The 15289-nt window shown below is 41.6% G+C and overlaps 1 protein-coding gene across 2 annotated transcripts in view; it reads left to right on the top strand.

Moving 5' to 3' along the window:
- The window catches only part of LOC132378749 (E3 ubiquitin-protein ligase ARIH1), a 102828-nt gene that overhangs the window by 45016 nt on the left and 42523 nt on the right, over positions 1-15289 (top strand). Inside the window, exon 4 of one of the 2 annotated variants that reach the window (XM_059945882.1) lies at positions 899-961. The exons of the other annotated variant lie outside the window; for it this stretch is intronic. Coding sequence (XP_059801865.1) covers positions 899-961 — 63 coding nt within the window. The remainder of the gene's footprint in view (positions 1-898; positions 962-15289) is intronic. 2 annotated transcript variants of the gene reach the window in all.

Below are 15289 nucleotides of genomic sequence, written 5' to 3'. Positions count from 1 at the left end.
TTCATTTCCAAGAATTTAACATTATATAAAGTTACAGTCTGGTGTGACCAGCTCCATGTGGACTGATTCTTGTCAAGTGTCCTGCATCATGACTCCCTGTCCCTCTCCTGGTTTGGTTAATGAAACAATTTAACAAACAATCTGAGCTCTGAGAATGGGTCTGCTCTAATTTTATGATTAAAAAGAATGCCCACTCAATGTGTTTTACTTCGGGTAGAACCCAGTGCTCAGGTCACCCTCCCTGCCAAACAGAGGACTATCCTTTTTAATGAGTCTGGATGTTTGTTTGACTGAGCCTTGACATCTTCGTAGTCCCTCATTGAAGTAAATGAGACCATAAACCAAGGAGCAGAATTAGGTCATTCGGCCCATCATATACTATACTATTCAGTCAAATGTTTTTATAACCCTCTCAACCCCATTCTCCTGCCTTCTTCATGTAACCCTTCAACCCCCGTATTAACCAAGAGCCTATTGACCTCTGCTTTAAATATACCCAGTGACTTGGCCTTCAAGGCCGCCTGTGGCAATGAATTCCACAAATTCACCGCCTTCTTCCTAAAGAAATTCCTCCTTATCTCTGTTCTAAAGGGATGCCCTTGCACTGTGAGGCTGTGCCCTCTGGTCCTAGACTATCCCACTATTGGAAACATCCTCTCCATGTCCACTCTGTCCACTCAATATGTTTGAAAGAGATCTCCCTCATTCTACTTAAACAGCATTAGATTGATTTAAGTGTGCAAGGTGCATATTTTGTTAGATTGGGGATAATGTGCATAGAGATTTATTTATAGACATTTTAGTGATAGTGATTTATAATTGTGTTTTTATACAACCTGAGAGAGTGGAGGTGTAACACAATGACAAGGTGGAAACGAGTCTCCTGTTCTCTCATTAGAAAGAAGAAAATGGGGGGTCTGGAAGCACCACTAGGATCTCTAACTCAGTATCAGATGGCCAGGTAGGGTGCAGACTTAAGCTGTATAGTATATGGGCTGGCACATTGTATTGAAAATACTGATTCTCCTCTCTTGGTCTCCCCCCACCATCTCCCCCAATAATTATTGATTTTGTGGCAGATGTTGATTGGTATTTACTTTGGCCCCTGGTGGTTCTTTCTGTCTTTCAGAATTCCACCTGCTACATTCCTCACCCAGCTGTTAAACTGTGCTATTTATATTTACTTATCATTTCAATGGAAGAATGTTGAAATAATGATATATCGCAATCGAATCAGTAATTCACCTACTTTCCATAAATGTGCCATCCCTAGATTAGTGTAGTACTTGGTCTGAGTTTACTGTTTTGTCTACTTGAAAATCCATTCACTCATGAAATCTGTCTCAGATGCATGCAAGACATTCTGTTGAGCAAATTGGCACTGCTGAAGCAGCAGAAATCATTTACTAGCAGCATTAATGATTTTACTATCTGCGTGATGAAGTGTTCCCAAAAGTATATTCTGAGTTCCTATACTATAAAGCATTTTGAACTGTAACTCTTAAACTGTGAACTAGGCATCATTACAGCTTAGATTTTTAGCTTTATATACTAACCAGCTCTTTGTTCCCATGGATGTATTAGATTGCTGAAGTTGTCCATTTTAGAATAACTTCTGTGAAACGCTGTTGAACTTAATTTTGTACCTATCAAGAAACTCCAGTGGATGTTCTAAGATCTATTTGCTGAAGGATCAAGATAAAAAAATGTTAAATGATATTGTATTGATTTTCCTGGCAAATTTGCTGCACAGAGTATTTAGTTATCCTATTCAGACTGATCTACCCCACAATTATGTTTGGAGTTCCTTGGGTCATTTGGTATCCAAACCAGTGTTCAACCAAAAACCAGAAATGAGTGTTTATTTTCTTATTGCTTATGAGACTTTGGCTGCAAATGGGAGGCATTTCTTAACATGTTACTTTAATTTAGAGATGCAGGACAGCAACAACCCCTTCCGACCCAATGAGTCCATGCCACCAAATCTCATGTGACCAACTGACTTGGCTCTTGTGTCTAAGTCAAATTGCCAGGTCCCTTCTAGCTATGCAGAGAGCTATAACAAAATGTTTGAACCGAGGAGTGGTAAAATGTCAGAAGTTCTTATTCCCATAAGACATGGGGGCAAAAAGCAGAATTACACAATTCAGACCATCAAGTCTGCTCCACCATTTCATCAGAGCTGATTCTTTTTCCCTCGGAGCCCTATTCTCCTGCCTTCTCCCTGTAGGCTTGACTAAACAAGAAACTACCAATCTCTGCCTTAAATATACCCAATGACCAAGCCTCCTCGGCCGTTCATGGCAGCAAATTTTCACAGATTCAGCTCTCTGGCTAAAGAAATTTTTCCTCATCTTCATTCTAAATGGACGTCCCTCTAATCTCAGGCTATACACGCTGGTCTTAGACTCACCCAATATAGGAAACATTTTCTCCACATCCTCTCTATCTAGGACTTTCAATTTTCAATAGGTTTCTGTAAGATTCCACCCTCCCCCCATTTTTTTTCTTCTAATCTCCAGTGAGTACAGGCCCAGAGCCATGAAGTGCTCCTAATACAATAACCCTTTCATTCCCAGAATCATTGTTGTAAACCACCTCTGAACCCTCTTCAATGTCAGTATATCTTTTATTAGATAAGGGGCCCAAAACTGCTCTCAGTACTCCAAGTGAGGCCACACCAGGGCCTGTGGAGCCTCAGTATTATATCCTTCCTTGCTTGTATACTCTAGTCTTCAGGACATGAATGTGTTCATTGTGTTTGCCTTCGTCACCAGTGACTCAACCTGGAAGTTAACTTTTAGGGAATCCTGCACAAGGACTCCTAAGTCCTTTTGCACCTTGGTTTTTTGAATTTTCTGCCTGTTTGAAAATAGTCTATGTATGCTTTTGTTTCTTCTCCCAAAATGCATGCCTAAACAGTTCCTGACACCATATTCCATCCACCACTTTGCCCATTTTCCTAACCTGTCTTAAGTCCTTTTGCAGCCCCTCTGCTTCCTCAGCACTAACTGCTCCTCCACCTATCTTTGTATCATCTGCAGACTTGGGCACAAAGCCACCAATTCCTTTATCCAACTCATTGGCATATAATGTAACAAAGAAGTGGTCCCCACAGTGACCTCTGCAGAACACCATTAGTCACCGAAAGCCAACCAGAAAAGGCTCCCTTTATTCCCACTCTGTGTCTTACCAATCAGCCAATCCTCTATCTATGCTAATATCTTCTCTGTAATACTATGGGTCCTTGTTAAGCAGCATCATGTCAAAGGTCTTCTGAAAATCCAAGTACACAACATCCACCAATTCTCCTGTCTATCCTGCTTGTTATTTCCTTGAAGAATTGCAACTTATTTGTCATATGTTTTCCCTTAAGGAAACCTTGCTGACTTTGGTCTATTTTATCAGGTGCCTTCAAGTACCCTGAGACATTATCCTTAATAGACAACATCTTACAGGCTAACTGGCCTATAGGCTCCTTTCTTCTGCTTCCCTCCCTTTTTGAAGAGTGGAGTGACATTTGCAATTTTCCAGTCCTCTGGAACCATGCCAGAACCTAGTGATTCTTGAACGATCATTACTAATTCTTTCACAATCTCTTCAGCCACCTCTTTCAGAACCCTGGGGTATAGTTCATCTGGTCCCAGGTGTTCTTTGAGTTAAAACACAAAAATACAACTGTAGATGCTGTGAATTAAAGAATACGTACACAATGCTGGAAGAACTCAGCAGGTCAGGCAGCATCGGCGAGAAAAGAGTAGCTGCCTGACCTGCTGAGTTCTTCCAGCATTGTGTACGTGTTCTTTGAGTTAACCCATCTACACTAATTCCAGCACTGCAATTGCAGTAAGAGGTAAGGACAATTCCAGTAAAGTTTCAATAATCCACCGCTAATGATTTTGGTGTTGCTAGGTTACTATATATACTGTCTCTTGAATTGCACTTCTGTTAATGCCCAACACTCTTTTATTAACTTTTTCACATGTTACACATCGGTATAATAAATTTTTCAGTGAATCCAGTGTTTGAATGGCAATGGAGCCTGAGTTCCAGTAGATTTAAAAGGAGAGGCTACTAGAATCTAGTGAGTTTCAGTGTGTCACAATTATCTGGAACATTCAAGCCATCCAGGTGTCATACGTAGCTTACACTGTAGACTTTCAGCTCTTGCTCGTGTCTGGTGAGAGAATCAGGTGCTGAGCGATGGAGAATGTTAAACAATTAGATACCAGGTTATTGGAACGCTATGGTATCCCTTAATAATGACTACCCAAAGAATGGACAATTTATTCTGTACCTTGCATTCCACACACTGTCTGTTTGTGTTTTTACAGATCAGATAAAGCAGAATGCTTTTGGCCATAAACTTGGAAAGGGAGTGGATAAGATGAAAGACACAGGAATTCAAAACTCAGTGGAAATATTTTCGGTAGTATAATAGTCAGCTACACGGGTTTAATTTCTGCCAGGGTCTTGTACTTTCTCCCCATGACCAATATGGGTTTCAACTGACTGCTCCAGTTTGCTCCCAAGTTCCAAAGTCAGTATTTGGTCACATGGGTGTAATTGGATGTCACAGGCTTGTGGGTTGGAAGGGATGGTACATGATGACCTGACAGCATTATGATAAGAGGATATGTTCTGTCTACTCTTCGTGCTACTGTCAGCTTAGTCAAATTGAATTTGGACAAAATAGTTGCTTTATAAATACTTCCCAATTTTGAGACATTGACGCGGTGATAAACTATGTTGAGTGAGGAGCACATATCATTGTTACCTATGGTTAAAGTGCTGGTGATATTAAGAAAGAGTTGGTAAAAGGTTCAAATTAATGTGATTATCCAGAATGTCCTGGTGTTTCTGTGTTGTATATCAGCAAACAGAAGGTATAGTTACTGCTTCATCATAAGCCAGCATATTGATCTTTGCACACCTCCAACTGTTTGTGCATCGTCGAAGTCTTGGACCCACTTTAAATTTGTTAGAACTTTTCTCTCTATCCATAAGAACAACATGTCGCTTATATAATATGCAGCAGTTTGGTGCAGGCAGTCCCTGGGTTACGAACGTCTGACTTATGGACAACTTATGAACGGAGGGAGGAGAACGCTGTCCGCCATTTTAAGGCGGATCATGACGCTGTCCGCCATTTTAACTCATTACCATTAACACTGTGAGTGTGTAACTTTGTATTTGGCTTAAATATTTCTTAGCAAGATTCACGCTGACCCCCGCTTTTCCAGTCAGCACCACCCCCACTTTTCACATTTAACCTGTCTCAGTGCGGGTGGATTTTAGGACCTGGTGGAGCAGAGGACCTGCCGCCCGTGGCTGCTGCTGTGTTTTTTTTATTAAGTGCGAGTATGAACAATAGCCACATCAGAAATGCTGATCAAGTCAACTAGTTCCTAAAGAGAACTCTGATAGGCCAATCAGATGGTTCACTGCTGCTCAGCAATAGAACATAAAATCTGCAGTCTTCTGTTCTGTTGATGGAAAATGATCTGTTTTTATAAGATTTTATAAAATATTTATAAGATAATAATTTAGTTTATATGCTGTGTGTGATATGTTGTGTGGGTGCATCATAGTCCAGAGGAGCATTGTTTCATTTGGTTATATATGTGTATGGTCAGATGACCGACTTGACCATCCAGCATATGACTTTAGGTTTAAGCATTCCTTACAGATGATTTGTACATAGACCATTACTGTTCTGGCAAGGAATTGATTTGGAGCCTTCAAGCACCTATTTATCGGCATGATGGGCATAAAATGAAATGAGAAGGGTAAGCAGCGTGCTTACTAATGACATTCAAATGTTAGCCAAGCAGAACAAAAGCTCATTTGAAAAAAATTACTCATCCAACAGTTAGCCTTGGATACCCATGAGATCCATAAGGCCTCCAGAATGCTGCCAAAGGAAGATGAGTGAATAACCAATGCTGGTCTACAAAAGTACCGAAGTTTATCTGTTCCCATGTAAGAATGAACTGCATACAAGCTTTATTGGCCTAAGATTTTGCTTGCTATTTGAGCTATGGGTTTTAATGGTTTCGAGTTTAACGTTCAACTGTTCTTCCTGATGTGTTTTATTGCTGTATCTCAGTTTTCTGAGATGGAGTTCTATGCATTTACATTAGTGCTCAGTCTGAACAAAGGATTTTGCAGATTCTAGAAATCCAAAGTAACACACAGTGCTGGAGGAACTAAGGTTTTGTGCTGAAACCCTTTATCAGGACTGGACAGGAAGGGTGAAGAAGTTGACTTTCACAAATGTACAACTTGATAATGGATTGAGGTCTAGAAATTGCAATGAAAAACTAGGTTTGCAATGGGAATGTTATCAGAGATGTATTTCTATGCTTGATCCCTGAGGAATAAACCAAGCTTGTGAAGTTTTCCCTTCAGTTAGTCCTGATGAAGGGTCTCAGCCCGAAACGTCAACAGCGTTTCTCCCTATAGATGCTGCCTGGCCTGCATTTTTCCAGCATTTTGTGTGTTGCTTGAATTTTCAACATCTGCAGATTTCCTCGTGTATACAAGTATTCCCTTGTAGTTTTTACCAGGAATCTCTACCAAATCCATTGATTGAACAAAACATATTCTGAGTGTGTCGCCTTTGATCAATCTTGGTCCACAGTCATAATCTTTTCAAAGCTAACCTCTCAAATTGAATGGGTAATTCATCTGGAAAAGTAAAAAGGTGACAAATTCTCAAGCCTGATTAGATCTTAGCTGTTAGATCATGCACCTCAATTGCATATCCTTCAATGCACTGAGCAAAAGTGAAAACTTTGTTGCTCTCTCAACCTTAAACAAATTTGTAAATGTTTTAATTCACTGTCTTTAATTCCAGTTTTCCATGGCCTTTTTGTTAGTGTTTCCAGATTTCACCCCAGTGTGGCCCTGTCCTCTTTTATTCTAGATGTTCCCTAATATTTCCAGCTTATATCTTTCTGTATTAAATCTTTGTTTTATACACTTGGATTATTTCTCAATCTTCTAAACTTGGCAAAGTCAGCCATTTGAGGTGATCTACCTGGTGAATTGGTTCTATTCTTCTACACCAGCACATTTCTCCTAGGTTCGGAACAGGAATTAAATGAAGACAATTACTCCTGATAGTCTATCATTTACTCACTTTTATATTCTTGTTCTTGAAGTGAAGACCATCAGGGCATTAGTCTTTTAATAACATAATTTGTGTAGAACACCAAGGTTGATAAGATGTGCTTCTACGTTGAACTTCATCTTCTCCCACCCCCCACTTACATGACCTTTGTAATTTATGTATCAATGGTACCTAATTGTCAGCATATTGAATAGAGAATGCTTTCCTATTGATGAAGTAATCTCAGAAGTACCAGGACACTTCATGATGGAGTTGTGTGATCTGGATTAGATGACTTCTAAAGGTGGAAACTTTTTTTTTAAAAAGGGTCCCTTGTGAGTTTTGGTGGGCCGAAAAGCCTGTATTTGTGATGTATCTGTGTCTGACCTTGACTTGAGGATTATCCCTAGTTGGGCAAATACTGATCATTAAAATGGGTTATAAAAATTGCATTCAAAGTGTTGCCAATAACTGAGGATCATTACTATTCAGAACAAAATGTGTATTACCTGGCACAATAAAATTATGTTTACTTTAGAGCTTTTAAGATCCTCTTTTCCTGTGACTTGTTTAATTTTGTTCAACAGCTATTGAAATCTACAGGTTGTGCTAGCACAGTGGTCAACTCCCAGTTTGAGGAATGGTCGTCTATTTCACTGCCTGTTGCACTTGCTCATTCACCTTCACTGACTGGTGAACTAGGACTCCTAGGTCTCTTTGCATTTCTCCCTTACCTAACTCTACACCGTTCAGACAATACTCTGCCCTCTTGTTCCTGCTTCCAAAGTGGATAACTTCACATTTATTCACATTGAATGACATCTGCCAAGTATCTGCCCACTCACCCAGCCTATCCAAGTCTCCCTGTATTCTCCTAACGTCCTCTTCGCATGTCACACTGCCACCCAGTTTAGTATCGTCAGCAAACTTGCTGATATAGTTTTCAATGCCCTCATCTAAATAGTTGACATAAATCATAAAGAGCTGTGGTCCCAATACGGAGCCCTGTGGTACCCCACTAGTCACCTCCAGCCAGTCTGAGAAACACCCATTCACTGCTACCCTTTGCTTTCTATCTGCCAACCAGTTTTCTATCCATGTTGAAACCCTGCCCTCAATGCCATGAGCTCTGATTTTACTCACCAATCTCCTATGTGGCACCTTATCGAATGCCTTCTGAAAATCTAGGTACACTACATCCACTGGATCTCCCTTGTCTAACTTCCTAGTTACATCCTCGAAAAACTCCAATAGATTAGTCAAGCATGATTTACCCTTGGTAAATCCATGCTGGCTCGGCCCAATCCTATCACTGCTATCTAGATATGCCACTATTTCATCTTTAATAATGTACTCTAGCATCAAGTGGGATAACATTAGCCACTCTCCAATCTTCAGGAACTGATCCTGAATCTAAGGAACATTGGAAAATGATTACCAATGCATCCGCAATTTCCTGAGCCACCTCTTTTAGAACCCTCGGATGCAGACCATCTGGACCCGGGGATTTATTAGCCTTCAGTCCTACCAGTCTACTCATCACAGTTTCTTTCCTAATGTCAATCTGTCTCAATTCCTCTGATATCTTATGACCCTGGCCCATCCATACATCTGGGAGATTGCTTGTGTCCTCCCTGGTGAAGACAGATCTAAAGTATGCATTAAATTCTGTTGCCATTTCCCTGTTTCCCATAACAATTTCTCCCAATTCATTCTTCAAGGGGCCAACATTGTTCTTAACTATCTTCTTTCTCTTCACATAGCTAAAAAAGCTTTTGCTATCCCCTTTTATATTCCTGGCTAGACTGAGCTCATACCTGATTTTTTCTCTCCGTATTGCTTTTTTAGTTAAGATCTGCTGTTCCTTAAAACTTTCCCAATCATCTGTATTCCCACTCATCTTAGCCCTGTCATACTTCTTTTTCTTTAATGCTATACAATCTCTGACTTCCTTTGTCAACCACTGTGGCCCCTTCCCCCTCTTTGAATCCTTCCTTCTCATTGGAATGAACTGCATTTGCATCTTTTGTATTATCCCCAAGAATATCTGCCACTGCTGATCCACTGTCTTTCCTGCCAGGGCATCCACCCATTTAACTTTGACCAGCTCTTCCCTCATGGCTCCGTAGTCTCCTTTATTTAATTGCAACACTGACACCTCTGATCTGCCCTTATCCCCCTCAAATTGTAGATAAAAACTTATCATGTTATGATCACTACTTCCTAATGGCTCCTTTACTTTAAGATCAATTATCAATTCCTGTTCATTACACATCACCAAGTCCAAAATAACCTTGTTCCTGGTTGGCTCAAGCACAAGCTGTTCCAAAAATACATCCCTTAGACACTCCACAAACTCCCTATCCTGGGGTCCAGCACCTACCTGATTCTCCCAGTTCACCTGCGTGTTGAAATCTCCCATAACGACTGCATTACCTTTAGCACATGCCAATGTTAACTCCCTAATCAACTTGTACCCAATATCCACGCTACTGTTTGGGGGCCTGTACACACCACCAATTAGGGTCTTTTTACCCTTACTGTTCCTCAGCTCAATCCACACAGACTCTACTTCCCCTGTTCCTAAGTCACCCCTTGCTAAGGACTGAATCTCATTTCTCACCAACAGGGCCACCTCACCCCCCTCTTCCCATATTTCTGTCTCTACGATAGCACGTATACCCTGGTACACTCAATTCCCAGGCCTGATCCCCTTGCAGCCATGTCTCCGTTATCCCAACAATATCGTAGTTCCCCATTTTCATCTGAGCTTCAAGCTCATCTGTCTTATTTCTGACACTACGCGCATTCAGGTATAGAATTCTTAGCCCATTCCTCCTCTCTTTGCTTAAAACACTGTCTATTGTACCTAACCCAGCTCCTTGAACTTCCATCGGGCTAATTGCACCTTGAATTTTGATGACCTTCTCAAGATCACCCAAACCTTCTACACATTTAACCCCATGCTCCTTCTGACCAACCCTCTGTACATGTAACTTTTCCAACACATGTTCTGTCTCACCTTTCTCCTTTGCACAATTAATATTTGGGAAACGTGTATTCCCCACCTGTCCCTTATCCTTCATCATATCATCTTCTCTCGTATTCTGGATCCCTGCCCCCTGCACATCTAGTTTAAGCCCCCCCCAAGCAGCACTGGCAAACATTCCTGCAAGAATGTTAGTACCCCTCCAGTTCAGATGTAGACTGTCCCTTCGAAACAGATCCCAACGTCCCTGGAACAAAGACCAATTATCCAAAAACCTGAACCCTTCCTTCCTGCGCCATGCTCTTAGCCTCGTATTAATGTGTGTAATCATTCTATTCTTCGCGTCACTCGCACGTGGCACAGATAGCAATCCCGAGATTGTCACCCTGGAGGTCTTGCCTTTCAGCTTCACTCCTAACTCCCTGAACTCTCTAAGCAGGATCCCCTCACTCACCTTACCTACATCATTGGTCCCTACATGGACCACTACATCTGGGTTCATGCCTTCGTTCTCAAGAATAACCTGCACCCGATCTGAGATGTCCCGGACCCTGGCACCAGGGAGGCAACATACCATCCAAGACTCCCGATCTGCCCCACAAAATCTCCTATCTGCCTTCCTCACTATAGAATCCTCTAAAACTATCGCTCTCTTCTCTTCCCTCCTCCCCTTCCTAGTTGAGGGTTCAACCTCTGTGCCAGAGGCAGGACCACTACAACTCATTCCTGGTAGGTCATCCCCATCAACAGTATCCAGTACGGTATACTTATTGTTAATGGGAATGGCCGCAGGGGTGCTCTGCTCTCTCTGCCTGCTCCCCCTGCCTCTCTGGACCATCACCCATCTGCCTACTTCTTGGATTTTTGGTGTGACTACCTCCTGATAACTCCTATCTATTTCTGCCTCTGCCTCCCGAATGATCCGTAGTTCATCTAGCTCCCGCTCCAACTCCCTAACTCGGTCTGATAGGAGCTGCAGCTGGACGCACCTTTTGCAGGTGTGGTCATCAGGGACAACTGTGTTGACCCTGACTTCCCACATACTGCATACGGAGCACACCACTGCTCTGACTGTCTCCCCCATACCTGAACTGGATTGATAGAATAAGTCTAAAAAGCACCTAGCGACCTTACCTTCTTCCCCTCAGCGAGCAATCACACAGGCTTACTGGTCCCCTTACGCCAAAGCCCACTTAGCCAAGGCCCAGGACTCTGCTTCCACGGACCCACTTAGCCAAAGCCCAGGACTCTGCTTCCACAGATTCCGCTGCCCGCTCTAAAAAGAAGTCCTGCCTTTTGAAGTGCGCGCTCGACGCTGACATCACTCGCACCTGCGCAGTTCCCCCTCCTCCACAGGTATTGACCAGGTAGGCTTAAATCCTACCTACAACGGTCGAATTCTCTGAGATCCCAGCTGAATCACAAGCTGTAACTTCCTCCCGATTCAAATGACCGATCTGAAAAGAAGTCCTGCCTTTTAACATGCGCGCTCGACAGGATGTATTCGCTAGTAATTCTCCCTGAAGACATTTTTAGGATTGACGATGTTGACTCTTGGAGAAAGGCCTATGTGATGCATGTGGAGTGTTGTGAGGAACAGTGTCCACAATCTTTTATTCCTTTGTTAGATCATGGACTTCTGGTTTAGGTACAAAACATTTCTAAGTTGACATATCCAGAAGAATATCAACTAATCTTCCTTTGTTTTCCCTGTTGCTACAAACTATCAGAAACCTAACACAGTTGGTTTGAGTTAGCCATCTCTTTAACTGTACAGCTAAAGACTGCTTAAGAAATGGGGCTTTGTAGTTTGAGGGTCAGGCAAATTCCCATTGCAGTGAGAGGAGTTACTGTTTTCTTTGTGAATTATTACCCTCAATGCATTTTTAGAAGAGCTATGTGGAGTAATACCGATATAATGACCATTTGACTGCCAACGGCTTTATGGTTTTCAACTATTTAGCAGCCGTCTTAAAAAAATAAATAAATTCTCTTCCTTTCTGCTTTCCTTAAAAGCTTACCTTTTAAATTTGTTCTATTACAGGGAATATACACCTGGAGAATTCATTCCTTTTTTTAAACTGATGTTAATTCTGTAATTCAACTATTTTAATGTGCAATGTCTGAATTTTCTAACAATTTTGAATAACTATAGCATTTTCAGCAGTATTTCTGGGGAAATATTTGCATGGTTTCTTAACAATTTGTGAATTTGGGCTTGAGTGATTAACAAATGTGTCCCCACAAAATCATTCAGTCTTCCCTAACCAGAAGCCTTGGGTGTACCATGAGATCTAATCAGGTGAAGGCCAGATCGGAAGCATTAAAGTCTAGTGATCAAGAAAGCTACAAGAGGTCCAGATGCAATCTCTGGAAACCCAATTCACAGGCAAAGTGGCGATTCCAAATTAAACTTGAATCACTGAAGGATGCTCAACAGATGTGGCAGGGCATGAATGCTATCACTTCTTAGAACGTAAAATCAAGCGACATGTATGACAATAGGCCTTTGCTTCCAGACAAGCTCAATACCTTCTATTCTCGCTTTAACCAAAACATGGAGGAACCATCTGCAACTCCTGTACCCCCAATGATCCTGTGAATTCAGTCTTTGAGATTGAGGTGCGATCTTCTTTCAGGAGGGTGAACCCATGGAAAGCATCTGGCCCAAATGGTGTACATGACCTAGTACTGTGCTGATCAACTGGCTGGAGTGTTCCATGAGAACTTTTAGCCTTCCATTTTGGCAGTCTGAGGTGCCCACCTCTTTCAAGCAGGCTTCACTTGTACTGGTGCCTAAGAAGAGAATGATAACCTGCCTGAATGACTATCACCCAGTAGCACTTGCATCCACTTTGATGATGAGTTCGGTGATGAAACATATGAACTCCTGACTGAGGAGTGATTTGGATCCTCTTCAATTTGCCTACTGATGCAGCAGTACAACAGCAGACATCATTTCATTGGTACGGGATCCTCAGGACTCACACTACTAGGTTCAGGAACAGTTATCAACTATCAGGCTCTTGAACCTAAAAGGATAACTTCACTCAACGTCACTTTCCCCATTGCTGAAATGTTCCCACAATCTATGGACTCACTTTCAAGGGCTCTTAATCTCATGTTCTTGATATTCATTGCTTTTTTAAAAAATTACTATTTTTTAAATTGCACAGTGGAATGCCCAAGTTGTGTAGTCTTTCATGAATTCTATTATGGAGTTATTGAGTATGCCCACAAGGAAATGAATGAGGGTACTTTGTGTTTTTTCTTTGTTTTCTCCCCCACCTCCCCTGGGAAGTTATGATTAATTGTTTAACAACATTGAATCACAGTAGATTTTATTTGTTTTGTTTTGACACTCTTCAACAGAAGAAGAATCTGTTATGTCAAAGTGAAAACAAATCTCTACTGTAATGTATTGTGTGAGTATTCGTAGGTCAGAGTGCGTATGATGTGAGAACGGGGGGTTAAAGAAAATGGAAGTCTGTTGAATAAACGTGGTTGTTCAATCTACAGCGGTGTCCGAGTCACATCAATACTACATGGTGTCAAAGTAATTGCGGAAGAAAGAAAAGAAGTAAAAGATGTCACAGTTACGGCCACTGTCAAGTTTAAGCCTACGAGGTAATATTGCTGAGAACAGGAAAGTGTGGATCCAGCAGTTTGAGCTGTTTTGCACCGCTAGCGGTGTAGCTGAAAAGATGGAGAAAGTGCATTGTGCTACGTTTCTGCATGTGGCAGGGGCAGAGGCAATAAAGGTTTGCAACAAGTTTGTTTTCCATGATGATGAGCAAGATAAAATTGAAGTGTTGAAGAAAAATTTTCAAAATTACTGCGAACCGAGAAAAAACCTACCGTACATTCGACACTTATTTTTTATGAGGGCTGAAGGGCCGACAGTGACCATAGACACCTACGTAACAGATTTGAAGAACAAGGCAAAAAACTGAGTTCGGACAACTGCATGATTCTTTAATACGCAACAAGATTGTATGCGGCATAGATCATTTCAGAGACAGGCTATTGAGAGAGGTGGAGCTCACATTAGAAAAGGCGATTGATGTTTGCCGTGCCAGCGAGATCACGTCAAGTCAGGTTGAAGTGCACAAAATAAAAACTCTGAAAACTGACGAGTAGGACAAAGCCAGCTCCACAGGATGATCAAAAGGAAGTTAACTGCAACAGATGTGATTATCAACATGGATACAGAAAATGGCCAGCAAACAAACTATGCAGGAAAAAAAATCACTTTACAAAGATGTGCAAATCGCAGGAGCAAGCAAGGAAAATGCATCCTGTGGAACAGAGTGAGGGCAATAGTGACATGTTCATTGGCACAGTTGAAGTGGAACAGGAGATATGCATAGAGAATATTGATAATGCAGAGATGGATGTTGAAGATAATTGGACTCAAGATCTGATAATAAACAGGAGGAATGTGACAGTTAAGTTTGACACTGGGGCAAAGTGCAATGTAATGTCAGCAGAAACATTCAACTCACTGGACATCAGAGGAAGACTGAGAAAATCCACCTGCAAGCTTGTCGCATATTTCGGCTACAAGACAGCGCCATTGGGAAAGAAAACACTCACCTGTGTGTACAAAGGACAAAAACACAAGACAGAGTATGAGATATTATAGCAACATGTTCCAGCAATACTGGGCAAAGCAACATGCACAAAGCTAGGCCTGGTGAAGCGAATCTATGGTGTTGAGAAAGAAAATGACATTCTCAAAGATTTTGCTGACTTGTTTTCTGGATTGGGATGTTTACCAGGGAAACACCATATCCAGATTGACCCAACTGTTGCTCCAGTTGTGCATGCTCCGAGAAAGATTCCAGTAGCTTTCAGAGATCGAGTAGTGGAGGAGCTACACAGAATGGAACAGATGGGGGTCATATCAAAACAAATAGAACTGACTGACTGGGTGAATAGTATGGTGACAGTGGTCACAGAGAAAAAGATGAGGATTTTCATAGATCCACAAGATCTCAACAGAGCCATCAAAAGAGAGCACTGTCTGCTGCTCACGGTTGAAGAGGTTGTCTCCCGCATGCCTAATGCAAAATACTTTTCAGTATTAAACGCAAATCAAGGTTTCTGGCAGATCAAGCTGGATGAGGAAAGTTCCAAATTATGCACTTTCAACACGCCCATAGGGAGATATCGTTTCCTGCGTC

Source organism: Hypanus sabinus, chromosome 21 (assembly GCF_030144855.1).
Source record: "Hypanus sabinus isolate sHypSab1 chromosome 21, sHypSab1.hap1, whole genome shotgun sequence".
NCBI classification, from domain to species: Eukaryota; Metazoa; Chordata; class Chondrichthyes; order Myliobatiformes; family Dasyatidae; genus Hypanus; species Hypanus sabinus.
The sequence above is the reverse complement of the archived record's forward strand: the minus strand, read 5'-3'. Positions and strand labels throughout refer to the sequence as shown.